The 27327-nt window shown below is 49.8% G+C and overlaps 1 protein-coding gene across 1 annotated transcript; it reads left to right on the top strand.

The window, feature by feature from the left end:
- The first annotated feature begins 207 nt into the window (after positions 1-207).
- On the top strand, positions 208-27257 carry Ramp1 (receptor activity modifying protein 1). The gene is made up of 2 exons (XM_035439271.1): positions 208-341; positions 26997-27257. Exons 1-2 carry the CDS (start codon positions 217-219, stop codon positions 27250-27252), a joined length of 381 nt encoding a protein of 126 aa, XP_035295162.1. The 5' UTR covers positions 208-216; the 3' UTR covers positions 27253-27257.
- The last annotated feature ends 70 nt before the right edge of the window (positions 27258-27327 follow it).

Raw genomic sequence — 27327 nt, forward strand, 5'->3', positions numbered from 1 at the left:
GGGTATTTTATCACAGCAAAACAAGTATAGGTGCTATCTCCTGATCACACAGACACACTTTTTTTTTTTTTTTTTTTTTTTTTTTTTTTTTTTGTGCTTGTGGCCCCTGGGATGGGCTAGCGATGGGTGGGGAAGCAATGGGAGAGGCTGGCTACCAGGAAGGAGATCCAGTAGGTAACAGCCCCTGGATGGCCTTTTGCAGCTCACCATGTCTTCATGGTCACTGCCTGCCGGGATCCTGACTATGGCACTCTCATCCAAAAGCTGTGTCTCACCCGCTTCGAGGAGGACATGGAAGCCATCGGAAAGACTCTGTGGTGTGACTGGGGGAAGACCATAGGGTGAGTCCTGTTGGGAGAGGAGGGGCCTGGGGTGCATACCCTCTCCTTCATATTGGGGCATCAGGTAATTGACCTGGGGGCGGGGGAACCAGAGTCTGAGAACACAGTGTTGAGGGCAAAGGGAGCACTAGCCATTGGCTGGTGGACATGCATGAGTGTGGGGGGAGCTGGTTCTTCCATGGCTGCCCAGGTAGCTTTGGGTACCTGGGGAGCAGGAGATGGAGGGTTCACATTAGATACCCGAAACAACCCAGTGCAGGTACCTGGAGGCAGGTGAGCCCCATTCAGTGCCAGACCCTCAGAGACTGTCTTGTGAACAGAAGCCAGGCCCCCAGGGAATCTCCCTGCTCACTCCTTCCATCCTGCTGTCAAGCCAGGGCTGTCCTCCCCATCTCTCTGCCCAGCCCACTCTGTTCAGGGTTCGGAACTGCAGGGGCAGGGTATCAGTGAAGGGGTGGCCCACAGCCCCACCAAGGGTGGCATCCATTGAACCTTTCCCCTGTCAAACTCAGATTTTCATACCAAAGGCCCTTTTTCTGACCACAGTGTTTGCTCACCATCTCTCAGACCCCAGTAACCCCACAGCAGAGTTGGGGGTTCTCCCCGGCAGGGCCTTTCCACCAGCAAGAGCAAGGATCAAAGCTTGGTGTGCCCATGGTGCATTTTCTAGGCTTTGTTTCTACTGCATTGTGTGGGGTTGGGGGTGTCCTGAGGCACTGGGGGCTAAGTAGGTGAGTGTGTGCGCGTGCGTGCGTGCGTGCGTGCGTGTATGCTGCCAACACCATCTGGGGTTAGAGTATTACAGAACCCAGGTCTAGAAGCTACACCCTCAGACAGTAAGTGTTCAAAAGAAGAGCATTAGAGATGAAGAGAGCCTTTGACTCATGACCATAGAACAGAAAAAAGGGGTCAGCTTCTCCAGTGAAGGGAGTCAGGGCAGGGATGTCAACAAAGAGACTGATAAGAGACAGGGGGCGGTGCTCATGTCTTTCCTGGGAATTGGCAACACTCTTCTACAAACTCAGATACCACTGCTGCTGCGGCCGTCTCCTTCTCTTCCTCCTCCCTTTCTTCCTCTTCCTCTTCCTCTTCCTCCTCTTCCTCCTCTTCCTCCTCCTCCTCCTCTTCCTCCTCCTCCTCCTCCTCCTCCTCCTCCTCCTCCTCTTTTCCCTTCTTTTCTAGTTTCTAGTCAGCGAGGCTGGTAGGTGTCTTTAGCCTCAAAAGGAAAGTGAGCATCCAGGCAAATCTGGGTCAAGTTCACTCTGTACCACGGCCTGAGCAAAACACTGCTCAAATGTTACACATATCGTTCACATATAGAGCTAACTGGAATTTGACCCAGAGCTTGAGGCAGCCAAGGAAACAGATGCAATATGAAGGCAGAGACGCCAAGCCTCCTTCCCAGATCTAGACCCTTGATATCTACAGGTCATGGGAAGTCAGTGTAGTCAGCAGAAACCCCTCAGGTCCCTGGGAAGCCATGTAGGCAGCAGTTACCACCACACAGCACAACGGCTGTCTGCAGCTGAGCTCACGGGAACCCAGCTCTATGGCCTCCAAACCATGCCATTTAGTCAACTACGAGCCAGTGAAGCTCAGAGATCTGTCTAGACTTTTCTCTGGTAGCACAAGAAAGGGACTTGTGATGGATGAACTGTGACCCAGCTGTGACAGGCTGCCTGGTGTCTGAGAGGATTCTGTGCTTGACTGAGGCCATTCCCCAGAACAGGGTTTTCCTCCATCACCAAGCACAGCACACAGTAGGTGTGCAGTCTCAGTGCCCTATGATAACAGGCACTTTCTTCCAGTGCCAGAGAGAAGAGAGTCCTGGGCCATCCATGCACAGGAAGAGTGGGGGACAGGAAGTTTCCCTTGGGAAGATCTCCACAGGGCAAAGGGGAGCCAGGATCATTCACCAAGGACATGCTTGGTGATGTCTACAGAGGCACCGGCTCAGCTGGGCTCCTGCTGAAGGCCAGACATGTCCTGTGGGATAAGGCCCTGGTGTGAGTTCCAGAGCATCCCTTCTGGAGGGAAGCTGGAGAGCATGGGGTGCAGAGCACAGGTTCATGGGGTGGGACCCGCTTTCTCTCATGAGCCTGGGTTCAGACTGTCTCGTCCCTTGAGCCCTCCCTGGCCTGCAGAGGCTCCTCTTACTAAGTGATGGCAGTGGCCTTGTCTTTTCCTGCTCTTTGGGGACAGAGGTTTTACCTTCTTCCCTGTGAAATCCTTTGCCCCAGCAGAGTCTGTAGTCCATGCACACTTGTTGAAGGCAGTCTCTACTTAGGGAATCAAAAATGGGGAAAATAGTTCTATGTTGTTGCTGTGATAAAATAACCTGATGTAAAGCAACTTAGGGGAGAAAAGGCTTACAGTCCCAGGATACAGTGATCACCATAGGAAGTTAAGGCAGGAACTTCACATCCTACTCACATCACACCCAGTGTCAGAGCAGAGAGAAATGAATGCATGCATGCCCACTTGCTCACTGGCTTGCTTGTGCTCAACTCAATTTCTCACTCTTACACAGTTCAGGATCTCCTGCCTAGGGAATGGTGCCTCCCACAGTGGTCTGGATCTTATTACATCAATTAACAATCCAGATAATTCTCCCCCACAGGCCAACCTGATCTGATCCATGCCTCAGTTAAGACTATTCTCTGGTGATTCTAGGTTGTGTCAAGTTGATGGTTAAAACCAAACATCATAGTATGAGTTGTCTGTAAACACAGTGCAAAACTAAGGTTTGAATTAATGCATCTCCTCTGTCCAAGCCCAGGATGGAGAGCTGTCCCCAGCTCAGATGGGCTATATAAACTCAGGTCCTTCAGCTCAGGACCTACATCCCTGTAGACACAGGTGCCCAGAGGCCCCCCCAGGCAAGCCTCACAAGGTGCAATGGGGGGCCACTCAGGGTCTTTATCCATTGTCTTATTACTGTGCCCTTCTGGGCTGCTTGGAGACATCTGGCCTCCTCTTCTAAACTGAGGAATGAATCAGGAGTTGGAAAAGGAGAAGGGACAGGTTGTTAAAATCAGAACAGCCTGTTCTTGGGGCTAATTGGCTTCCTGCCTCAGCTGAGCAGTTTGTATTTAAATGAAAGTTGCATTTATTATGATCCAGGGAAGACACAGTAGGGCCCTGAGGGAAAGCACTCACTGCCTCCGCCACATAGATCAGTGATTGCTCATACATGCAGACTGACAGCGAGGGGAAGCCAGGTAGAGATGACATGGACGCAGTGACACAAAGATGTTCTGAAGAAGCAGGGACCGTGGGCTATAGATATGAAAATAGGAACAGGAATGATTAGCACCAGGCCAAGGAGAAGTGATCAAGGTCAGAACCTCGGGGTTGCACAGCTGGGGGAGAGAGTTCACATCACAGCAGCATCTCAACAGATTGTCTCGGGCCTGCAAGCTCCAGGTCTGTGGTCTACAGTAATGGCCCCAATCATGTTCCTGCCCTCATCTCTGGGCCCTGTGGTCCTGTTACATTCCATAGTGAGGGAGGGTTCCATGCAGGTGGAATGGAAGACACGAACCCGATATCTACAATGTGCAGAGATCTTCTGGATTACTCAGGTGAACAGGGTAAATCCAGGCCTCCCTAAATTGATGCAGGCTCTTGCATTGCAGGACTTTCAAATTGGCTTTTGCTCTTTGCCAACATCGGCCCTTGTCTGAGTACTTTTCTTGCCTTCCCAGGTTTATCTTTTAAGGCCGAGGCTAGGAATCAGCCAATTCTTCAAGCTTCTATCAGGGTGTGAAATTTAGGAACCCAGATATGCATATTAGAACCCACACATAGACAACCCCATATTGTGCACATCCATACATGTGTACACACATGCAGACACAGGATTAGATGGGACCAGTGTAACTGCACAGGGTTAGAAAAAAACATGGTTAGCTCTTCTTTGTAGGGACTTTAAGAACTGGCTTAAGGGGCTTGGGGGATGGCTCACTGGGTAGGAGCACTTGCTGTGCAAATATAAGGACCTGATTTTAGATCTCCAGGGCCTCACTGAAAAAGCCACACATGGCTGCACACACTTGTAACCCCAGCAGTGGAGGGAACAGAGACAGAAGGATTGCCAGGACTTGTAGTCTGTTGGCTTAGCTGATGGAAGAAACAATAAAAGACCCAGGTTCAATGAGAAACCTTGTTTCCAAGGAACTAGTGGGAGAGCAATAGAGGGAGACAGCTGTCTGCTCAGGCCTCTGGGTTCATGTACACACAGACACCACAATGAAAATAATAATAATTAAAAACAAAACAAAAATTAGAGGGCTGGAGAGATGGCTCAGTGGTTAAGAGTACTTGTTGCTCTTCTACAGGGCCCAAGTCATGTTCATGACATCCACATTGGGGAGCTTATGACTGCCTGTAATCCCAGCTTCAGTGGATCTGACACCCTTTTCTGGCCTCCTTGGATACTCATACATACATACACACACACATACTCACACACACTCACATACACACAAGCATACACACACTCATATGAAAGAATTGGCCTATCCTAAAGCCGAACACAATATGGAGTCAGAACTACATTGATCACAGATAGGTTTTTTTGGTTGTTCGTTTTTTGTTTTTGGTTTTTCGAGACAGGGTTTCTCCGTTTAGCTTTGGAGCCTATCCTGGCACTCGCTCTGGAGACCAGGCTGGCCTCGAACTCACAGAGATCCTCCTGCCTCTGCCTCTCGAGTGCTGGGATTAAAGGCATGCACCACCAAGATAGTTCATTAAGTACTCAGGCAACGGAGCCAGTGATCAGGTTTACACCGGATGCCTACTCGTTTGCTCAGCCAGGTGGGAGAGGGAAAGAGGGCCGCATGCATACATGCGTGCCCCCCTCTGATAATTAAACCCTTGCTATGTCACTCTGGCCATGCCAAGTGGGCATGGTCAGCATTTCCCCCTCCCCTACACAGCTGCAGAATCCACGGGGCAGGCAGCAGGCTGAGAATGTCTACAATTAGGCTTGCAGATACATGGACTGTAAGCCTCAGAGTCGAATTTCTTCCTGTGAGCCAGGTAAGACCCACACACATCACCAGGATTACTCACTGGATGGTGAATGCTAAGCATACTCCCCAGATTCCCTCAACAGCACCCAGACTGGTGATTGATTTTACTAAATGGGTCCTAGGCCTGGCCATGTGGACACACTGGGTGAAGTAAGAGCCCCCCCCCACCCTCTGCCCTTCTCCTACTTCCCTATTCCCACCCACTTCCTATGGAGCATGTCTCATCGCCCTCTCCTGTTTCCTTCCTGTGTTTCAAGACAAGAGTTTCTCTGTGTAGCCCTGGCTGTCCTGGAACCCGCTCTATAGATCAGACTGGCCTTGAACTCAGAGATCTGCCTGTCTCTGTCTCCCCAGTGCTAGGATTGAAGGCGAGCACCACCGCTGCCAGGCTCCTTCCTGTGTTTCTTTTGTGCAAATAAGCAGATACATGTATTTTTCTTACATCTTCATTCTTGTGTAAGGGACAGCATGTAACGGCTCCCCTCGCACTTGAGATCACTTGTGTACTTACAAATATGTTCTGGAACTTCCTCCCTAGGAGGGCGTGAAGAGCTGCTCTGTTTTTATAACTGCCTAGTATTCCAGCCTCCCTGTGGAGAATCAGCACTTTTCACTCAGTATTCACACAAGCTGTCTGTGCCTTCCCACCCTACCCAGTGTTGGGTGGATACCTAGGCTCACAAGGTCAGAAGGTGGTGTCATGAGGGCTGCAATTTCCACTGGGTGCACCCCCATTTGCAGTGCCAGGGACACCTGTGTCCCCAAGGCTTCTCCAGCAGATTGTACCATCCCATTAAAACTGTCACTGTCTGAGAAATGGCACCGCTGGTTACAATAAATCTGAACTCACCTTCCAAGGGCCATTCTTTTTGTGACTTGTTTGCCCAGCTCTTTTTAAAATATGGTGTTTCCAGTGCTTTCTGGGGAGATCTGTGACTACTAAGGAGACTCCACACATGTCTCCTTGACCTGCCCCAGTTGGCAGCCATCTTTTGATGTACTTTTTGTTGACATACATTTACAAGGCGTTTCAAGACAGGGTTTCTCTGTGTAACAGTCCTGGCTGCCCTGGAACTCACTCCGTAGACCAGGCTGGCTTCCAACTCACAGAAATCTTCCTGTCGCTGCCTCCAAAGTGCTGGGATTAAAGGCGTGTGCCACCACTGCCCAGCAGGAACATGCATTTTTTAAACTCAGATTTATTAACCTTCCTCGTGAATGAGTTCAATCAAAGCTTAAAAGCCCTTCCTTACACTGGCTCTTCTTTGAGCTTATATAGTTCTGTTGGCTGCAGCTACATCCATGCCAGGCTGGAGTTTATCCCTGTGTCCAGATGTGAAGTAGGAGTCAAATTCTATCTTTTCCAGGGTTGTTTCATTTATTACAAAATCTGTCTTTCGGCTGATGGTTTGAAGTTGTCCTTTATAGGACACAGATATACAACAATTGGGATTTGATTTTTTGTTTGTTTGAGACAGTCTTACTCTGTAGTGCAGGCTGACATGGAACATGCTACGTAGGCCTGGCTAGCCTTGAACTTGTGGCCTGAGTGCTGAGAACTCATACCTGGTAAGGTGTGTAGCACCTAGCTACTCAAATCAGCCCAGGGCTCAACAGCAGCCTCCACTTTGACTGTGACCCCCACCCCACAGCCCTGCTTTTCATCCGTTACTTCCTGGGTGGGTCTGTCAGGACACCTGTTGGGAGAGAGGTTCAGGATTAATCTGAGTCCTGGCAGCAGCACAGGGCATTTCGGGTCAGCAGCACAGGGCATTGCAGGGTCAGCGTCACCTAGCAAGGACCTGCAAAGCACATGAACTCAGCACCAGGCCTCGCTGTATGCTGGGCTGAGAGCTGTCATTACTGGGTTATCTCATTAAACCACAGCCCCGGTCTACTAATAGGAACATAATGTCATCTAGCGTATTAACTGGGAATCTAATCCAACTGGGGAAGGTAGAAAGAAATGGAAAAAAGTGTCCAATGATGGACGGTTTAGGCTCTCTCCATTTCTCAACTGGTGTGACCACTGCCTCAGAAAATGTGGGAGTACAGATGTCTATTCAAGAGAACATCATTACTAGACAAACCAGAGATAGAATTGCTGGACTGTATGGTATTTCTGTCTTCAATTTTTCAAAGAAATTTGCTGTATTTCATGAGAAATACTAAGCTGGCACTCTCTTTTTCTTTCTATTGCCACAATGAGGAGCATGGCCAACAGCAGCTCAAAGAGGAAAGGGCTTATGTCAGCATATAGTTTATAGTCCATCACCTAGGGAAGTTAGGGCAGCAACTCAAGCAAGACAGGAACCTGAACACAGGACCTGAAGCAGGGGCCATGGAGGAGTGTCTTGCTCTGCATGGCTTTCTCATACCTCCCAGTACCGCCTGCCCAGGTTGACACTACCCATAGAGGACTGGGCCCCACATCAATCATTAATCAAGAAAAGTCCCCCATGGGCTGCCTACAGGCCAGTCTGATGTCTCTGTCTTCCCAGATGACCTAGTTTGTGTAAGACTGATGAAAGGTCTAACTGACACAGTTGGTTAAGAGGGGAAGCCCCACTGCTCTTTCCTTCCTGAACAGCTTCAGGCTGTGAGTTGTCACCTTAGATGAGAGAAAGATGCTAAAGACAGACAGATAGCAATCTAGACAAGGCTGCCACCACCTGCCATGGCCCACTCACCAGAATTCGGTGGCACCCCAGAGCACTGTTACCTTCATGATAGGCAAGGCACCTGCCCTCTGTGTGAGCCATTAGAATTTGTAAATGCAGGCCCATTCAGAGTATCTTACAACTGTCCGGATTCCAGAGGCCCAGTTCTCCAAGTCTGTGAAGCTGAGGACCCAAGGCTTTCCTCAGGGGTGTGGCTCTGACTCACTGACCCCAATCTGAGTCATGAAGATCCCCCCCAGCTGACCTAGAAGCTGTGGAGTTATGGGTAGGGCTGCCAGGGTCCCCAGGAGTCAGGCTGGCCATGCTATGAGTTAACAGAAGGACAGATATCTGAGCATGGCTACCCAGAATCCTGTGCTCTGAGTAGAAAACACCTACATATCCAAATCCCTGCTTTAGATCATTGATTTAGGCAGGATGCAATGACCCATGTGTCCTGCTTGGACCTGCTGTTTGCCCTGCTATGCAGGAGCACACAGCCTCCTTTGTGTGTTCAGGGCAAGAGTTGAGGCAGGAAACTCTGTCAGCTCCCAGCGGTCTGGAGGAGTTGCCTGTTTTGAATTTCAACAGGAACCAACAGGGAGACTTCTCCTTAGACCTCCAAAGGCTCGCTGTCGAGCGGCAGGCAGGAGAGCTTCTCCAGGCTCATGCTCTACCTGCCTACTCCATAGGGCAGCCATGTTGCCAGAAGCCTGGCACAGGAGGCTACCCACTGACCTGCATCCCTCACACCTGCCACCCTGGGACTACCTCAGTTACCATGGAGATATACCCACAGAGGCATCCACCCTAGAACTTGGAATGTGCCAGTGAGTACTGAGGTCACATTTGTGCTAAGCCTGGTGACTATGGGTCTGATGACCTCATATGTGATGGTGCGAAATTGGGGGTGGCATAGAAGGGCTTCCTGGCTTAGGAGGATCAACACCTGGGAAGGTAGGTGTTGCAGGATCTAAAGCAGGCACTGCCTAGGCCAAGGCTTCTCCTTGCCTACCACTATACTGTCTTTCAGGCTCTGTGTTTCCCTTTGATAGAGTAAAGGCAGAGAAAACAAAACAAAACAAAACAAAACAAAACAAAACAAAAAAACCTTACCTGCCTCAAAGGTGACAAGTAGTTGGAACTATAGAAATAGCTAAAGATGCATTACATGGCATAAAACACTAGTACCCTGCCCACTCGGACCTGTGGTCCAGGTCCAGGTCTGAAAAACAGAACAAAACTTTAGGGATGGGGCTAGCTGGAGGAAGAAGGAAGGCACAGCCAGGGGCTTTCTGCATCTGGATCTAGGGTCACAACGGAGGCAGCGAAGGAGCAGAGGGTCACCCTCTGCACCGTGCACCAGACCCAACCCTGCAGCAGACAAGGAGTGGGTATGGACAAGGAGTTGCAGAACACAATCCAAGCTGAGGTCACCGTTATAGCTCACAGTCCACCCCACCCAGGTCCATGCTTTTACCCTCCCGGCAGCTGCACCTCTACTGGTACTCCATGAGAAAGGAATTATCTTTGAGAGTGACAGGAAGCCCTTCTGGGCTGCAGTAGCATTTCAGTTGGGATCACCTCACTGAGTTCCAGCTAAGATCCCCCGAGTCTGTGGAGCCAGCCTGCTGGGCTGGGAAGACAGAGAGGGGGAGCCCCATTTCCTTCCTCAGCTCCCAGAGAAGGGCTGCTGGCATCTACTCCTTTATACCCAATGGCCATTGCATCATTCTTGGCTCCCCTTTGTCCCAATTTTCTGGGCATCCTACTTGTGGGAGATAGGACTGAGTGGCACAGAAAGTGGATACCTCCGTAGGCATGGCACCAAGCACTCTGTGCTGTCATTTCCATCTGCCTTGTTTTAAAATCTCTGATGTAGGGTGTGGCCAGACTCCGGCCAGACTCTGTGTCCAAAAGTAAAAAGTTGAGATTTTGGACAGCAGTAAACAGTCCCATCTCATGGAAGGCAAGCAGGTGGAATGTATCCGCTGATGTAACTTGCTAGCATCCCCTGTGGACACATTGTTTCCTGGCTCTCACCCAGAATGCTCCCGAGCCATCCAGGCTGTGCAGACTACAACAGCCAGGTGCTCACACTGGGCTTCAGTGAGCCTCCTTCCTGGCTGCCTTCTGAGGCTCCCATGTGGGCAAGATGAACGCATGCTCCCGATACAGCATCTTGTGTGTTGTTGGGATGGCTGGGTGGGAGGAGGAGACAGTCCGAGTCCCTTGCATATGCTTCCTTCACCCCAGCCATCCTCAGGCCACAATTCAGAATCTCCCCAAATCTCCCCTCCCACCCACTGCTCAGTTGGTGGGCCTTTCTCAGGGAAGGAAGGAACCTTATCAACCCTCTGCGGGAGGCCCCCAGTGTGGTAGCACACAGCAGCAACCTTCCCTGGGTATATGTTGAAGCTCCCTTTTCCCTTAAGGGACTTTTGGAACTTAAACACTTTACCCACTGAGCCATCTTTCATGCCCTTCAGTCCCCTCCTCTCTCTCTCTCTCTTTTTTAAATAAATTTTTTTATCTAAATTGAAAATAATCTTATTTTACATACCAATCCCAGCTCCCTTTCCCTCCTGTCCTCCCATCCCCCCACCAACTTCCCCATCCCACACCCCCATCCATTCCCCAGGGAGGGTGAGGCCTCCCATCCACGAGGGATCATCAAAGTTCAAAGTCTGACACATCATTTGGAGCAGAGCGCCCACCCCCCATTATCTAAGCTGAGAGAATGAGGCTCCATAGGGAGTGGGCTCTCAAAGCCCATTCGTGCACTAGGGATAAACACTGGTGCCACTGCCAGAGGCCCCGCAGACTGCTAGGCTGCCCTCTTGAAGTGGTGTGCCAGCATGTGCTTCATTGGCAGCTCCTGGGTTTCTTCCTATCTCCTAGAGGATCAAGAGCTCCTTGAGCTCTTTTGCCTGAGGGAATAGACGGAGCTGATGGTGGGGAAGAACTTGGTGGGAGAATGACTGTGTGAAAGGCTGCAGGCGTCCATCACCAAACTGTCAAGCCTCCCGTAGTTCTGTCCTCTGCTTCCTTTCGGCTGTTTCTTGTTTTGACATTTTTATTTCATCCATGTTGACTCAGTCCAGCTTCTTCAGACTCGCTCTACCAAGACACACGGCGGTCCCTGGAATGTTTAATCCCCTACATTCTCAGGCCTCCACACGTATTTTATTTAGTTCTTTCTTTATTCGTCTGTTTAGTTGTCACTTCCTGCATCAAACAGAAGTGAGGATGAGGCTGGATGGGACTGGAAAGATAGCTCAGTAGCTAAGAGCACTGGCTGCTCTTCTGCAAGACCTGAGCTTGGTTCCCAGCATCCCATAACCATCCGTAGCTCCACTTCCAGGGGGCCCAATGCCCTCTTCTGACCGCCACTCACGCCAGACATGCCCGTGGTCCACATACACACACGCAGGCAAACCACCCATACATATAAAATAAAAATATTTTTAATTAAAAAAACTTTTAAAAAGAAATGAGGAGGGGGCTGGAGAGGTGGCTCAGAGGTTAAGAGCACTGGCTGCTCTTCCAGAGGTCCTGAGTTCAATTCCCAGCAACCACGTGGTGGCTCACAACCATTTATAATAGGATCTGATGCCCTTTCTTGCATGTAGGTATATATGCTGAGCACTCATACATAAAATATAAGGAAATAAAATTAAAAAAAAAGAATTGTGGAGACCCATTCCTTCATGGGGTAATCTAAACGGTAGACTATGCTTCAGAGAATGGTATCATTCAATTGTCTTTTTTTATAATCCACTTTACCTCTAAAAAAATCTTGGGATCTGGAGAGATGAGTCAGTGGATGGAGTGTTTACTGCACAAACATGAGGCTCCGAGTTCAGATCACCCACATAAGAGTAGGGTGTGGCCGAGTGTGCCTGTCACCCTGGTGCTGGAGGAGTCTGAGGCAGGAGGATGCCAGCGCTTGCTGATCCACCCCTCTAGCTGAAATCTCCAGATTCAGTTTCAGCGAAAGACTCTGTCTCAAAACTCAAGATAGAGCCCAAGTGAGGAAGACACATGTGTACACACAAGTACACGCACATATCAACCACACATGATTTTAAAAGATGGTGTCTTGTTTTGTTGCTTTTTCCCTAAGATTTGGTTTCCCCCACCCCCATTCCAAGTTTATATTTTCTTACTTTTAAATACTAGTAAAGGCATTTAAAGCTGTGATGTTTCTGCTTTTGTTTTTTTCCTTCTTTTGTTTTAATTGGTTGGTTGGTTTGGGTTGGGGTGTTTGGAGCGCATGTAAAAAGAGTGTAGCCCTGGCGTCTTTTCTATGGATATGTTGTGGTTTGTCACATTTTCTCTATGACATCTTCTTGTCTGTGCTTTTGTTATTGTCTTCCTGACTTTCCTTAGGCAAATGTGTCTTTTTATTTTGGTTTTAGTTTCCCTGAGTAACAGCCCTGGCCATCCTGGAACTCCCTCTGTAGACCAGGCTAGCCTCTGCCTCCAGAGAGCTGGAATTAAAGGCGTGTGCTGCCACTGCCTGGTGGCAAATGTATCTTAATCCTCACAGGCTCAGGTTTTTGTATTCTCCTGTCCAATCCTCTTCACTGAACCCAGGGCCTGCTTCATGCTGGGATGTGACCTTTGAGTCACATCCCAGCCCACACACTGTTCTTAATGTCATCTCCCGAAGTAGAAAGAGGAGACAGAGCAGGTGAGTGTTTGCATCTCTTTTGAAATTCTCTGTGGCCTCCCACCTGAAGATTTCCTGTGAACCCAAGAAGCACTGTAAAGTCTGCTTTCCTCTCTTAATCCCCAGAACAAGTGTGAATGTCGATCCCTGTACCCAGCAGTTCCTTTTTCTGCACTGGATAGTGGGTCTTGGAGTCTTCAATTCTAGCACTCTTTTTATTATTATTATTATTATTATTATTATTATTATTATTATTATTATTCTCTGTGTTATTTTTCTATCGGGCATCTGCGTGTGTATTCTGCTGTGTCCTGGGCATGCCACAGTGTGACCTGCCTCTTAGTCTTCCTTATCTCAGGATCATTTAGCTGGGGATGATGCTTGGTCTCCTATTGACAGAGACATCTCCTCATTTCAGCTGCTTGTGATCCGCCCACTCTTTGATCTTCCCCTGTGTTCCTGTTTGCAGGATCTCTCCTGCACAGCGCTTATTGTTCGATTTTATTTCCACGTGGATGGCAACAGCCTCCTTCGAAAGGCACTGATGTGGAGTTTGTGCTCTTTGTTCTCTCAAGCACTCTGCTTTTTGTCTTCTTAGCTGTTTTCCCTCTTTCCATGCCCCCCCCCCATTGTTGAGACATGATGTGTTTTCTCTTTTTAAGTGAGACTGTAATATTGGCAAGCTATTTTTTACACAACCGGCCATGATGTGTGAAGGATACATATTCATATGCTTGTGTTTATTTTCTTACTTGTCAATCCATACAAGTTGGGTCCCTCTCCATGAAAGAACAGCAATCTCTCATTTCCACCGCCTCCCTCCCTCCCTCCCTCCCTCTCTCTATCTTTTCCCACCTCTCTCTCTCTCTCCCATGTCTCACTGACTGCAGTTATATGTTCTCAATCCCACCCCTCCCTCTGGGTCCTCTGTTTGGTTTGACTTTTTCACTGTGTCTTTGACAGTCACACTGCTGAGTTGGCATTTCATCCTGGCAACCCTGGATGTTCTGGCTTTTGTTCGCTTTGCAGCTGGGTTGTTAATTTCCACATGTCTCACTATTTTTTAACGCCATCATTCCCTCTCACACATATCGTTTAATTTCAGGTGATTGTGTGAAGTAGCTCCGACAAATAAGCTGTGTGTTTTAAGACATTCACAGGATTCAGATTGCCTAAGGTGCCTCCTGCCGCCTCTGTGTGTGAGTGACAGCTTGGCCAGGTAACAAGCCTGCAAGTCCTCTGAAGATCCTCTCACGGCTTCCTTTGTCTACATTAGCAGAGAAGGCAGAGCAATTACAGTTGATTGCCTGGCTGATTGATTGCTGTGTGCCTAGAAGTCTTTTTGATGATGGTGGCTTCCTTCAATTACTGGGACATCAGCTGGTGAAGTAGCTCCTAGCTCTGGACCTTGAAGGATGGACATCCTCCTCACACTGTCAGCCTAGGACTCTGCAAACCCAACACTTTTTTCCACCTCTTGGTTCTTTTCAGAATCTGTGCGCCTCTTTGGTCACATCTTACACTCTTTTTACTGCTGACGGCTGTATCCTCTCTCTGGCTGTGTTCTTCCAGATAATCTGGTTTTATTTCTGGCCTTTCACTTTTTAGCAGTTTCCTGGTGGATGTTGCAATGACTGTCAGTTGACACCATAGTGCTATGCGCTGACCTTTGCCACACCCCAGACCTGAGGACAATTAATTGCTGTCATGGTGGAACAAGGGATGGCCACTTGGAACATTGACTTGTGGAAGCTCTGCCTGGTCTTCATGACTCCAGGGCCCCAGGAGTGGCAGCATTTTAACAGCCAACTCCTCTGGAGATGTGGCCAGGCAAGAGGAACAAATAGAGCCTGGTGCCAGCATAGATAGAGGACACCTGTGGATAATGAATAAAGGAATGTAGCAAATAAGTAACACAACACCTGAGTCCCCCTCCCCAGCTGGCCTTGGGTGGGAGTAAGCCCCCAAGTCCCGTGGGTCTGAGGCTCTGTGTGGATCTTGGTACATGGCAGCTATCCTGTGACCCAGGCTTACCTCCAAGATGGTTTTGAGTAATGGAGACTTCCCCCCAAAGCTGGCAGCTTTTCCCTTTCAGTGGGGACAGTAGCTCCCCATTATCCCTGGCGAATTCAAAGGATGAATAGAGACATTTGCAGGAACTGAGATGTCAGATGCAGTGTGGCCATCACCCTGTGTGGGGTACCTCTCCTCTGACAAGTTAAGGATCTGGGTACCTGAGAAGGCTTTAGAGACAGATGCTTGACTCAGCAGCTACTTTCTGGGATGAGGCAGGCACATTGTCAATGGTGCTGGCCACAAGGACTGAGCAGGACAGGTCTTTTTGCCCTCCTTGAGCCATAATCCTTGGGGTCTGACCCAGCAGTGGGTAGGGATGGATCCCATCACTCCTGACCAGCACACAGCCCACCCCACCAAGCTGGCTCAGCTTCCTATCTGGATCAAGGTCAAGACTGGAGGAAGTGAAAGACTACAAAGAAACCACAGCCAATGTCCCTTCTTCTAGGGGCTTTAACCTCAAGTCCCTTCCTGCTTATCTCTGGGACAACTCCCTCCCTGTCTCTTGTTCCCAGATCTTGACCTCAATCAAGGACTGTCCCTCCATCCAGCTAGTCACTGCAGGGACAGTGAGCACTAGTAGGCTTCTGCCTCAGTGTCTCGGTTGTCACTTTAGGTTCTGACAAATTTTTCTGTACATCCTGTCCCACTGGGTTAGCCCATCTCCTTGGCTGGGTTTATGTCCTTGGAGCAGAGCCCAAGCAAGTCCCTTCTTTATGTCCTTCGAATCTGTCTGGTATCTTAGACACCTGACAATAGAAACTTCTCACTTCTGTGGCAGCCGATGCAGTACCAGGCTCTATACCAAATCCTGGGACAAACATGGCATGTCTCAGGAACTCACTGAGTTAGCAAGAGGTGGAAGGCTGCATCACAGGGTAAAACCAGAGACTGAGGGTACCCAGGATGCAGGGACCTTCAGTGGGGGTTGTCAGTACAACTGCTGGCAACCAGTGACCCCTGAACCCATTTAAAGCTGAAAACACTGAGGCTTCGTGAATAGTAATGTGCTATCTCAAAGTCACATTGACAGTGGAATGTTCCAGATCCTTCTCTTTTCCCCCACACTCAGGATTTCTCTAATCCCTGAAAAAGGTTGCATCAGGACAGGAGGTACAAAACTGACACAGGGTTCATCGAGTTGGTGACGTTTGTGTTGGGTTGTCTGGTGTAGGGGTACAGCAAGGAGGATAGTTCAAGTACACATTGAGGAAACTCTGATGATATCCACTGGCTGCAGGAAGATGTAGGCTTTCTTGGGAAGAAAGGGATGGGAAGAGCCAAGCTTTGGATAGCTGCCTAGAGGCTGGGATAGAGGGTAGACTGGAAGAGACTGCCCCCTCCTTCCAGCCACCATTTCGTGCTTCGTAAGGACAACAACCTTGGATGGCAGCATCCAAATATAGCATCCGGCTGTCACGCCTAATCCCAGGCTTGGACACATGCTTGTCTCCAAGAGTGTGGGAGCTGTTTGGCCTCACCCTGCCTGACTACAGACCCTGATCCCTACCCCCCACTCAGCTGGACTCAAGGTCAGCTTCTCTTAACTAGACAGAGGGTCCCCGTGACGGGGGTCCCAGGAGCGCTCCACTCAGGCCACAAGGGAGGCATGTGTGCCCAGTCACAGGAGCTCAGTAGTCAGCCACTGTGCCCTGTGTCCTCAGCCCCTAGGGCTGGACTCACTGGCACAGAACAGACCCCTGTCCAGACCCTGCTGCCAGTGCTGGCAAAGAAGTCTGCAACTTTGCCTTGGATGCTGGCTGAATTTTAACACTGCTTCATCTCACAGCCCCAGGAGCTGGTTCTTGACCAGGCCTGTTCTCAGAGGTGGCATTGTGCCCACCCTCCTGGTGGGGCCTCTCCATGGGGAGCTGTCTTGGCAGCTATGGGCTGCATCTGTGCCCGAGCCAGCTGCATGTGGGGCCAGTGATGGATTTAGAAACTTCTCTTCCTCCAAAAACCTGGGCAGAGGCGCCCAGATGCCTCCCTGGACTAGGGCCTTAAGAATGGGAATGGCAGAGGAAGGACAGGGTGCCAAGGTGCCAGGACAGAAGAGCCTTCTCAGGGGACAGAGGAAGCAGTCACATGGGTAGAAGAGGGCTTTGCACTGGCCTCTCTCTCTCTCTAGATCTCCTCAGTGAGCACCCTGGTCTGTCTGTAGAGGGAACCATATACCTATTGTCACACGGCTGGGCGAGGAGTGAGCTCACCATGACAGCAGGTACCATGGTTCCCTGCCCTCTGAAAGGCAAGCCTTAGCCATCTCAGAAATATATTGTGTGAACAAGCCAGCCGTGAAGGTATAAGGGACTGTAACCCCATTCTAAATGAGCCTGGTGTCCACCAGGCCCAAGTGGTGGAGACTTGGCCTGGCCTGCCTGGGCCTCAGCAGCCCTCCCGGCTCCTGGCATCTGCCTTGCACCTTGGAGCCTGCACAGCCCTCTCGCCCTTTCCTCCTAGCCTTTCCTACAGCCTGTGTTTCAGTCCCCAGAAATGTAAGCAAAATGCAGGATTTCTGCATTGTAGCAGTCCCCTTGGCTGGGAGCTTTTCTTCATGGGAGCCGTGGGGGCCCCCACAGGCTCTGCTCAGTGGTCCCCCACTTAACCCTGGAGTTATCAGCCCAGATGAGCATGTAGCTCACGAGTCACACAGACGGCATCACTTGTAGAGGTGGAGGACAGCAAACCCTGTTAACTGAGCAAGCCGACAGCCCTGTGGGGAAGAAGGACACTCTTCCTCCAAAACATATGGCCCATGGACAGAGCTGGCAGATAGCCCAGATGGGTCAAATTGCTCACTGAGGAACATGTCCCTGATGTCTCTGGCAGATAGCAGGGATAGCAGGGTCACTGAGGAACATGTCCCTGATGTCCCTGGCAGATAGCAGGGATAGCAGGGTCACTGAGGAACATGTCCCTGATGTCCCCACTTTCTCCCTACCCTCAGATCTTCTTTCCCCTGGGACATTCCCAGCTCTGAGTGTGCAAAGTGAGGGCAGCATCTCCAACTGGTTGGTGAATTTGAGTCTCACCCCTGCAGACCACGTGCTCACACAGAAATTCCAGACTTCCCCCTGGCCTCCTCTGCCCAGACCTGAAGGCCTGAATGGTGCCCTCTGGTTGGCACTGGAATTTCAGACACCATTTTTGTCTCTGTTCACTGGGCCTCTGTGGGCCTGCAGGGCTTGTGTGGGGAGCACCCATGATCCAGCAGGGAGTCTCCCTCTTGCCACTGGACCCTTCCCAGAGTTCCTTCTCCTGTGCTTTGACCCTTTTCTTGACTTCTCCAAAGAAGAGGGGCCCATCAGTGGTCAGCAAGGGTCGTGTACATGTGAGGCCAGTGACTTCAGACTGTAGAGGCTCTGCACCAGGCCTGGAGTGCTGTTGCTGGTTACTGACCCCAGGGTCATAGAACCTGACCCATACTGCCATGTCTTGGACAATACCCAAGCTGGCAAATCCCTTGTACTGCCTGGGAAATAGCGTTGCTTCGATGTCAGAAGTCTCTTTTATACAGCTCTGGGCAATTTCATCTTAAAATGTTCATTTGCTAGCCACATTGTTAGTGGAGTGCTCAGGCTGGCCAAAGCGCAGGGGCCTCTTAATACCCAGCGCCCCCTGAAAAGCCCAACACAGGGAGGGACCACTTGTGGAGTGTCCATCTTTTCCTACTCCCATTGGACATTCCAGTGGACCAGCCACTCAGTGTGAATCTCAGAAACACAAGCTGGCTCAGATCCACCAGCCCAGCATTTTCCTAGCCTAGGAGAGTGTTGAAGTATTTTCATCCAACAATTAGCAAGACTTCCTCATATATCTGCCCAGAATCTAGGAAAAAAGGGCCCTGTTGTCTGCTGCCTCCTACAGCACTGGGCAGCTCCCTTGCGTGTCTGAACACCGCCAGTAAACTGGATAGGCTGTGTTCTCCTGTGCTGGAGTGGAGACCTGGCTGCTTGGGTAGCCCCGCCTGTTCACCCCGTTCCTGACCATGCTGAATTAAGGATGCCAGGACTTCTGCAATCAGGGAAGCAGCCTCTGCCTACTGCAGAGAGTCTCTGCTGGCTATTTTGGGAATCTTGGGTAGACACTCTGCCACCAAAGGCAGAAACCACCATCCAGAAGGTAGCTGGGCCTAAGTGCTCCACAAGGATCAGCTTCTTCTGGACTGGTGGGGTGGTTCCCAACACTACAAAGAAGCAGGTTCTGGCTGAGGCAGAGGGTCTCTTCACAGAAGAGGAGGCCACAGAAATAAGTGTTGGCTAGGATGGTATGGATGCCCATGTAGGAGGATCATGAGTTTGACGCCAGCCTGGACTACATAATGAGACTCTGTCTCAAAATAATAAGAAATGAGTTTTATCAAAAGCTTCTCAACATCAAATGGCATTTATCTCCCTTGACATGTTGAAGTGTGATTTTATGATGGCAGGTGTAAATCTGTCCTTTGATATGTTCTGTACATATTAATATTTTCTGTACAGCTACATGGATCATATGGGCACTTTGCAGAGGCCTTCTGTACCTCTTCATTCTTCCTTCCTTTCTTTTTATTTACTTTTTGAGACAAGGTTTTATAATGTAGACCAGACTGGCTTCAAACTTACAGAGATCCACTTGCCCTGCATCTGGAGCACTGGAATTAAAGGAGTGCTCCACCATGCCCAGCACACTGTGTACTGTTTACATGTTAGTCTGGTGTGTTCTTTAATTTACTTGCTCGTTTTATGGTTGATGCTTTCTGCTCTCCTCCCTCCCCCTAGATTAGACTCTCTGGAATCATGCCTGTTCTCCAGGGTTTCTCTGTGTAGGCTATCTGGGAACTCGCTGTGGCCTTAAACAGACTGGCCTCAAACTCAGATTCGCCTGTTCCTGCCTCCCTAGTGCTGAGATTAAAGGCATGTACCACCATGCCCAGCTATTGTAGCTATTTTAAAGAACCAGCTTTTGAATTTTCTTATCCATGTTATTGTTTTGGTTTTTTTGTTTTGTTTTTGATTTGGTTTGGTTTGTTTTTTTTTCGAGACAGGGTTTCTCTGTTTAACAGCCTTAGCTGTCCTGTCCTGGACCAGGCTGGTTTACACAGAGATCTACCTGCCTCTGCCTCCCACATGCCGTGATTAAAGGCATGAGCCACCAAGCCCAGCAACATTTTAGTTTTTAATATTGGAGCCGAGGAATATTGTCCTATGACTTTTGCTTCAGGAATTCATTGGCTTTTTTCTCTGCTGCCTAATATGGATCTGGGGACTTTTGACAAGACTTTTGATAAGGTCACTTATTTTGTGTTCATTTCGCACTACTTTTAAGCAAACTGTGGAAGCATGCTAAGGCCCCTCCTCTATGAAGATGGGAAGATGTACTTATGTCTGTCAGAGCCCCAACCTCCAACCCCAACATACACACACTCCCACTCATGCACACATACACACATACACTTACACACACATGCACACTCGTACACACATAAACACACATACATGCACACACACACGCACACACACTCACACACTCACACCGGGATTTGCAGGCCCTGATGCTGTAAATGCGGCCCTGCCTGGATCTGCTCTGCACTGCAGTGTTGCCCTGCTGAGGCAGCGCCCCTCCCCATTCCTGCTTTCTTACCTGCCTAGCCCTCTACTTTTGTTCTCCTCTGCTTTCAAAGTGACTGTTCTCAACAGGCTAAGATTAGGGTCCTGCTGGCTAGGTCACAGCAGTGGGAGTGGGGAAAGGAGAGCTGAGATGTCCTAAGTGATCAGAGCCCAGTTGTAAATGAGGGCTATAGCAGTTGGCTGTGGCGGCCCACGACCCATATCCTTAGCTTGGGGGGCAAGGGCACCGGGAGGGAACTCCTGTTTGAGGGAGAGGACCAAGAAGAAGGAAGGAGTTCTGTGGAGAAAGGGCCTCCAAAATCCACCCCCTACCTACAGTGCCCCACCCTGCCCCATCCCAGGCAACCCTAGTTCCCACAATGACCAGGGAAGGAGGCTGTCCCATGTGGTATGCCACCGCCCACCTCCTGCTGTCCCAGAAATGAGGCACTCGTTAGAAATGCAGTGGCCTCAGATGCAGTTTTCGTTCTAAAATAAACTCTGGTGGAACCATGAAAATAATGTATACTAACTGCAGAAAACCACAGCCTACTTCCCCTTCATTGGGAGGAGCCCTAGCAGCTTGGCTGTCCTACAGGGACATCTACGAGAATTTCAGGCTTTGGGCTGCATGTGGACCAATCCACTTTATTTGTTCAGCATCTTCATGTAAAGATGTACCTGATGGCACCCTAGAATTCTTCCTGAAAGCTGTCTTCATAATAGAGGCCCCTCCAAGTGCCTTTACAGTGTACCAGTTTCTGCTTTTCATGATCTTGACCTCAGTTGTTACCTCCTCTTACTGCCCATGTCCACATCTCATACATTTTGTTTTGTTTTGAGATAGGTTCTCATGTAGCCCAAGCCGACCTCAGACTCACTATGTAGCCAAGGGGGCCTCGAACTCCTGATCCTCCTGCCTGCACTTCCCAAGTTCTGGGTTGCCGGCATGCGCTATAAGGATCAGTTTGTGCATGACTGGAGATGGAACCCATGCTTTATGACACTTTTTTAAGGTAGGCTATTCTTGTGTAGTGTAGGGTGGCTTTGGATTTGTGATCCTCCTTCCTTGGTCTCTGGAGTGTTAGGATTACAGGACACACACACACACACACACACACACACACCTGGCTTCCTTTTTGTCTGCATAAGTGAGGCTGAGTCCTTCTGATATGTTCATTAATCATTTCTATTTGCAGAAGAAATACGTAGTCAGCCAGCCATGGGCCTTCCTGTCTGCAGGCTCCTGCACCCTCCCCACCAACCCATGACAGCTGGCATCTTGCCAGGCTCTTAAGGCTAGCCCCAAGTGGGTCAGCTGGCGGTGGGAATAGTAGCAGTCTGCCCCAACAGTGTTCGAAGATGCTAGAGCCTCCAGGCTGTGACCATCCTGGGGGGAGGCAGCAAAGGCTACTGCCAAGACAGGGGACCAAATCCCAAGGGTTTCTCCTCGGACTCTCTGAGGAATTAGACACTCTGTCCATGTCACTCAGCTTTGTCAAGAGTTTATAGAACGCGAAGCATACCCAGCAAACCTTACCACTAGTGGTTGCCAGGGAAGAGGCAAGGAGAAAACTTGTGGCTATGGTGTAACCATTCTGTCAGTCCTTTGCCACGAGTAATTAGATCTGTCCAGTCACCTGTAGAGGAGGCTGTTCTTCATTTTAAGGTGAGGCTGCCAATTCATGAACATGTGAGTTCAAGTCCTTCAGGTTGCTAAGAAGTGAAGCTGGCACACAAACCCGGGTGGTGGGTGGCAGGACACAGGCTCAGGTACTTGGTATTAAGAGGGACAGAAGGGAGACAACTGCAACCTTAAGGTGTTCCCCGATGAGCAGACTCTCTGTGTGCATCGCTGGGCAGCAAGTCAGAAGCCATGGACCACAGGGCCCAAAGCCATGGCTTGAGACCCAGAGGTTTGGAAAACTCCCGCTGTCGTGTTCAGGAACATTCCAAGCAAAGTTTGCTTAGGGGCCCAGAATAGCAAGTCCTAGCCAAAAAAGGATAATTATTCAGTTACACGAGAACTGAAAATTAGGGAGTTAGAGCCAGAGCACGCTTCATAACTATTTTGAGTCCCCTAGCTATCGCTGTGTTCTTTTAGCAGAGGCATGTCCGCCCGCCAAGGGGAATTCTTTTATCTCATCTCACTGATAGAGCACGCAAAATAGTTACTGAAAGCCTCAGCTGTCACTTCTGCACAAACAAATGGGATGCAGCAGGCAGCCATCCCCACACCACAGATATTTTTAGACATAGGTGGCTTCCGTCTAGAAGGCTAACATATCAGGGAGAGAGAGTCCAGTCCCAGAATAGCAGGGCCACACACTCAGCCTCATGCAGCCTTAGTGTGCAGGCTTCCAGAATCAGGCACTCTTAACTGTTCTGGTCAGCTGAGAAAGACAGGCACCTCCTGCCAGAGACATCCCCAGGCTACAGAGGGCCTTGTTCTGGGTGATTTGCTACCAGAACTATCTCTGGGTTTGGGTGGACAAGGACAGTCTACACCACTAGTGTTCCGTTGACCAATATCAGCTCCAAATGTGGCCTTTGACTTTAAACAGGACATATTTAATACTTGCTGTGTTTGGGGTCTTTTGTGATGAGATCCAGGCTGTCCCAACTTCCTACAGCTTTCCCGACTTGTGTCCTCTAATTGAACCAGGAGTCCTTTGCTTGTTTGGAAAGATCACACACCCCAAGTGCCAGTGGGCAGTAGGGATAGGCCACTCTCTCTCTCCCCATGTCTAGTCAGTCAGGCCTCTGATGTGAGCTAGGAGATGCCCTGGATAGGGTGGGTAGTGACACAGAGGCAGCGGGGGGGGGGGTGCGGGGGGGGGGGCAGTGGGGGATGACATGCTGGCCTAGCGATTTAGAGGTCACATGACATACCAGGACTTGGCAAAGCCCCAGCTTTCACCAGCAAAGCCTCTTAGATATGCGGAGGGTCTCCTCGGGGTTGTTTTATGACCTTTACTTCATTTATACACTTACTAGATTAAAATAAGAAAAGCTGTTTTTTTTTTTTATTTCTTTGCCACCATTGTTGGGCTTTTCACTTTTTTGTATAGATACAACATCTTCCTTGCTTTGTCTTTTGACTGAAGAACTTTCTTTCTTTCTTTTTAAAGACCTAATTTTATTTATTATGTGTACACTGTTCTGCCTGCATGTCAGAAGAGGGCTCCAGATTTCATTATCAATGTTTGTGATCCACAACATGGTTGCTGGGAATTGAACTCAGGACCTCTGGGAAAGCAGCCAGTGCTCTTAACCTCTGAGCCATCTCTCCAGCTCAAATGAAGAACTTTCTTTAATCTTCCTTGAGGCACACACGGGTCTGCTTTTGTTGTTTAAAAAAAAAAATCCTGGGGGGGGGGAGAGGGAGGGGCTGGGGGGCTTTAATCCCAGCACTAGAGAGGCAGAGGCAGGCAGAACTCTGAGTTCCAGGCCAGGAGGTCAGCCTGGTCTACAGAGCAGACCTACTTCCAGGACAGGCCCCCATCCTAGAAAATAACCTCTTCTGGGCATGATGCAGGGGGCTGGGCCCACCACACGAGGGCAGCTACTGCTGCTGCTCCAGGAGGACTTGGGAAATGCATGCCTTGTGTGCTGTGCCTATTCCCTGCCTTCCTTGTCCTTATCACTGGCATTCAGCAGAGCCTTTCTCATGGGAAACTGGCCAGTCTCAGGCCTGCCAGAGTTCCAGCCCCCAGCAATTCTACACAGGCTCCAGCTTGGGCGCTGTCAGTTTGCTACACGGAACAAGGCCCCTACTTTCTCTGGGTAGTCTTTTCTTTCTCCACTTGGCCAACGTGCTGTGCTCATTCATGAAACTCGGGTGAGTTGGAGTTCTTCAGCCCAGCTGTGATGGGTCCCAGCAACTGTAAGGTTTTGTAGTTGTTTAGAGAGAGAATTGTGACATTTGTACACCCTAACTGGGAACAGCAGTGTGTCACCTTATTCTCTTTCTCGCTCTCTCTCGTGTGTGTGTGTGTGTGTGTGTGTGTGTGTGTGTGTGTGTGTGAGAGAGAGAGAGAGAGAGAGAGAGAGAGAGAGAGAGAGAGAGAGAGAGAGAGAGAGAATGTGTTTTGTATATGCATGCCTACACAGCGGGTACAAGTACACTTGCCTGTGTATATCACATGGAAGCCAGGGTTCAATATCAAGTGTTTTCCTCTCTCACTCCCTGAAAAGTTTCTGAACCCCGATAAGGATCTCCGCCCATGCAGTAATCCAAATCAAACTAAATTAGTCAAAGCCCGTGTTTAATGGATACAATGCTCCTGGATGACTTTCCAACCCCTCAGAGAGGAGACAGGAAAGAGAGACTGGAAAACCACCAGTCTATTTTCTGGAAGGCAGTTGAAATACCCTGTGGGAGTGGTCTTGAGCATCTCTGGGGGAGGGGTCATCATTTGGTGGACTTTCTGAGATGCAGCAGGTTTGGAGAGAGATAGGGGAGGGGGCTTGAGTGGAACCTCCACCATACCATTCCAGACTCTTTGGGTAGATGGATACCAGGGGCTGAGGTGAAGCTTCTACCATAACACTCTCCACTTCATTGTTTGAGAGAAGATCTCTCACTGAACCTGCAGAATCCAGTTGCAGCTACTCTGGCTGGCCCACTGGGCCCCCAGGATCTGCCTGTCTACCCCCTCCCTTACACCTGCGGCTCTGGATTGCAGGCACACACTGCAGCTTTTACAGGGGATCCGAACCCATGTCCTCATGCTTTCACAGTGGGACTTTACCTACTAAACCACCTCCCCAGCTCCAACCTACCTTATTTTCTTTTCCATTGTCATGTTGGGAATGACTGAGGGTCTTCTCTGCCAGTGAGCCAGGCTCCTAGCCAGATTCACAGTCTGGTGATGCCATTTCAGGTTGCTCATGTTTGCGGAAACGTGTATATGCATGTTGGAGCCGCTGCTCTCCCCAAGCATGTGTTTCCCATGAGAGGCAATTGTATTTAGGGGGCACCATGTAGACTCCCATGAGACTCACTCCTGCCTCTGGTCTCGAGTTGCATGCTCAGCCACACGTGCCCACGTTGCAGGGAACCCTCAGGCCTGCTTGCTCTGCGCCATTTTCCAAAATATGCACATCTGAGTTTTAATGACAGCCCTGATGGCCCCTGTTCCAGCCCCGAATCTGGCACAGAGGAGCACCTGGGCATGATGGCAACCACAGCCATTGCCATGGGGATGTTTACAAAGATCCAATAAGGCCATCAGTTCCTTAGGACAGCCACTGACCCCAAGCCCTCGTAAAGGGCTTTCTTCTTATGACATCTGTCTTGGGGGATGTGAGTTGGGAAGGCAGATGGAGCCCGTGCCTTTTCCCTCCACTTCAAGAGGATATTTGATTCCCATGTTCTACCCTGGAAGGTGACTCAGGAGAGCACCAAGGGCAGTATTCACTTCGGAATGGTTTGTTCTGCTTCATTTAATGAGTCCATGACCGCAAGCTTCTTAACCATCCTGCTAATACCACAAGGCAACCATTTCTCTCTTTGTTCCCTCGCTGCTCTGGCTGTTTACAGCAGCCAGAGACTGGGACCCAAAATATTCCATAACAGAGATATTCTGGACCAGCCTTCACTGACTCTCCGTAGGAAGCCTTGCCTCCCTCTACTGTGGTGGCAGGGAGTCCTAAGACACCCAGAGGGGCCCAGAATGAGTGGCTTACTGTGGGCTGCGGGACTCCAGTGTCTCTGGCAGAAGTAAATCCCATGTCTGCCTTCAATCCCCAGAATCCACATTGTGGGGAAAGAGTCAGTTCCTACAAGTCATCCTCTGGCATCCATGTTGTCGTGACCCAGCATGTCTCAGCCTTAGTCCATGAGGGGGTGTGTGGAAGCTCCGAGCAACCCAACGGCGATAAAGACCAAACACAGGCATCTTGTCATCTTCAGAGAGCTCTCAGTTCCATGTTGTGGAACTAGAGTCATTTCTTTATTAGCCATCTTTTCTGGTGTTTCTTAACCATCCTGCTAATACCACAAGGCAACCATTTCTCTCTTTGTTCCCTCGCTGCTCTGGCTGTTTACAGCAGCCAGAGACTGGGACCCAAAATATTCCATAACAGAGATATTCGGTCCCCCACACCATGCACCATATACACATGGTCTCCCTCTCACACACACACTCACTGGATGAATGAATGAATGAATGAATGAATGAATGAATGAATGTGAAAGCAGTCAGAGGACTTTGCCTAAGCCAGCAGGTCTCCTTCAGATCCTTGCCCACAGCCTCTTCTTCCCTACTGATGGGCCACTGTCATTGAGTCATGTAGGTGACCACTTAGTGTGGTGACCTTTGGTAGGCTGGCAACAGGAGCATGAATCAGTGCAAGGCCTGTAGCCTTGTCCTCAGTCTCTTGGCCTAAGGCTATAGCAGGCACTTGGCACCTCACCCTCTAATAGTTGGACTAATAGCCTACTGGTAAAGGACATCTGGGACTGGCCATGAACTATCTAGGATCCTTACCTGCTACACCCAGGGCTCTGCCTTGGGGCCTTGGCTTCTGGGAGGAGGGGAAGGATTGCTTTGCCACTAGCTAGACAAGGCTTCGTCCCAGCCACGTCCTCTGACAGCCTCTTTTTGTACCTACAGGAGCTACGGGGAGCTCACCTACTGTACCAAGCATGTGGCAAACAAGATTGGCTGTTTCTGGCCCAACCCAGAAGTAGACAAATTCTTCATCGCTGTCCACCATCACTACTTCAGCAAATGCCCCATCTCTGGCAGAGCGCTGCGGGATCCGCCCACCAGCATCCTCTGCCCTTTCATCATGCTCCCCATCACAGTCACACTGCTCATGACTGCATTGGTGGTCTGGAGGAGCAAGCACTCAGAGGGCATCGTGTAGGTATCCCGGGCGATAGGGAGTTGGAGCATTATGGGCCTGGCTCAGCAACAACATCGTGATGATAGCAAGGCAGGC

This window comes from Cricetulus griseus, chromosome 2 (genome assembly GCF_003668045.3).
Source record: "Cricetulus griseus strain 17A/GY chromosome 2, alternate assembly CriGri-PICRH-1.0, whole genome shotgun sequence".
NCBI lineage: Eukaryota > Metazoa > Chordata > Mammalia > Rodentia > Cricetidae > Cricetulus > Cricetulus griseus.

Coding starts and splice junctions, on each gene's coding strand:
- Ramp1 (XM_035439271.1), top strand. CDS start 217: ATGGTCACTGCCTGCCGGGATCCTGACTATGGCACTCTCATCCAAAAG. Junction 342..26,996: donor GACTGGGGGAAGACCATAGG/GTGAGTCCTGTT, acceptor TTGTACCTACAG/GAGCTACGGGGAGCTCACCT.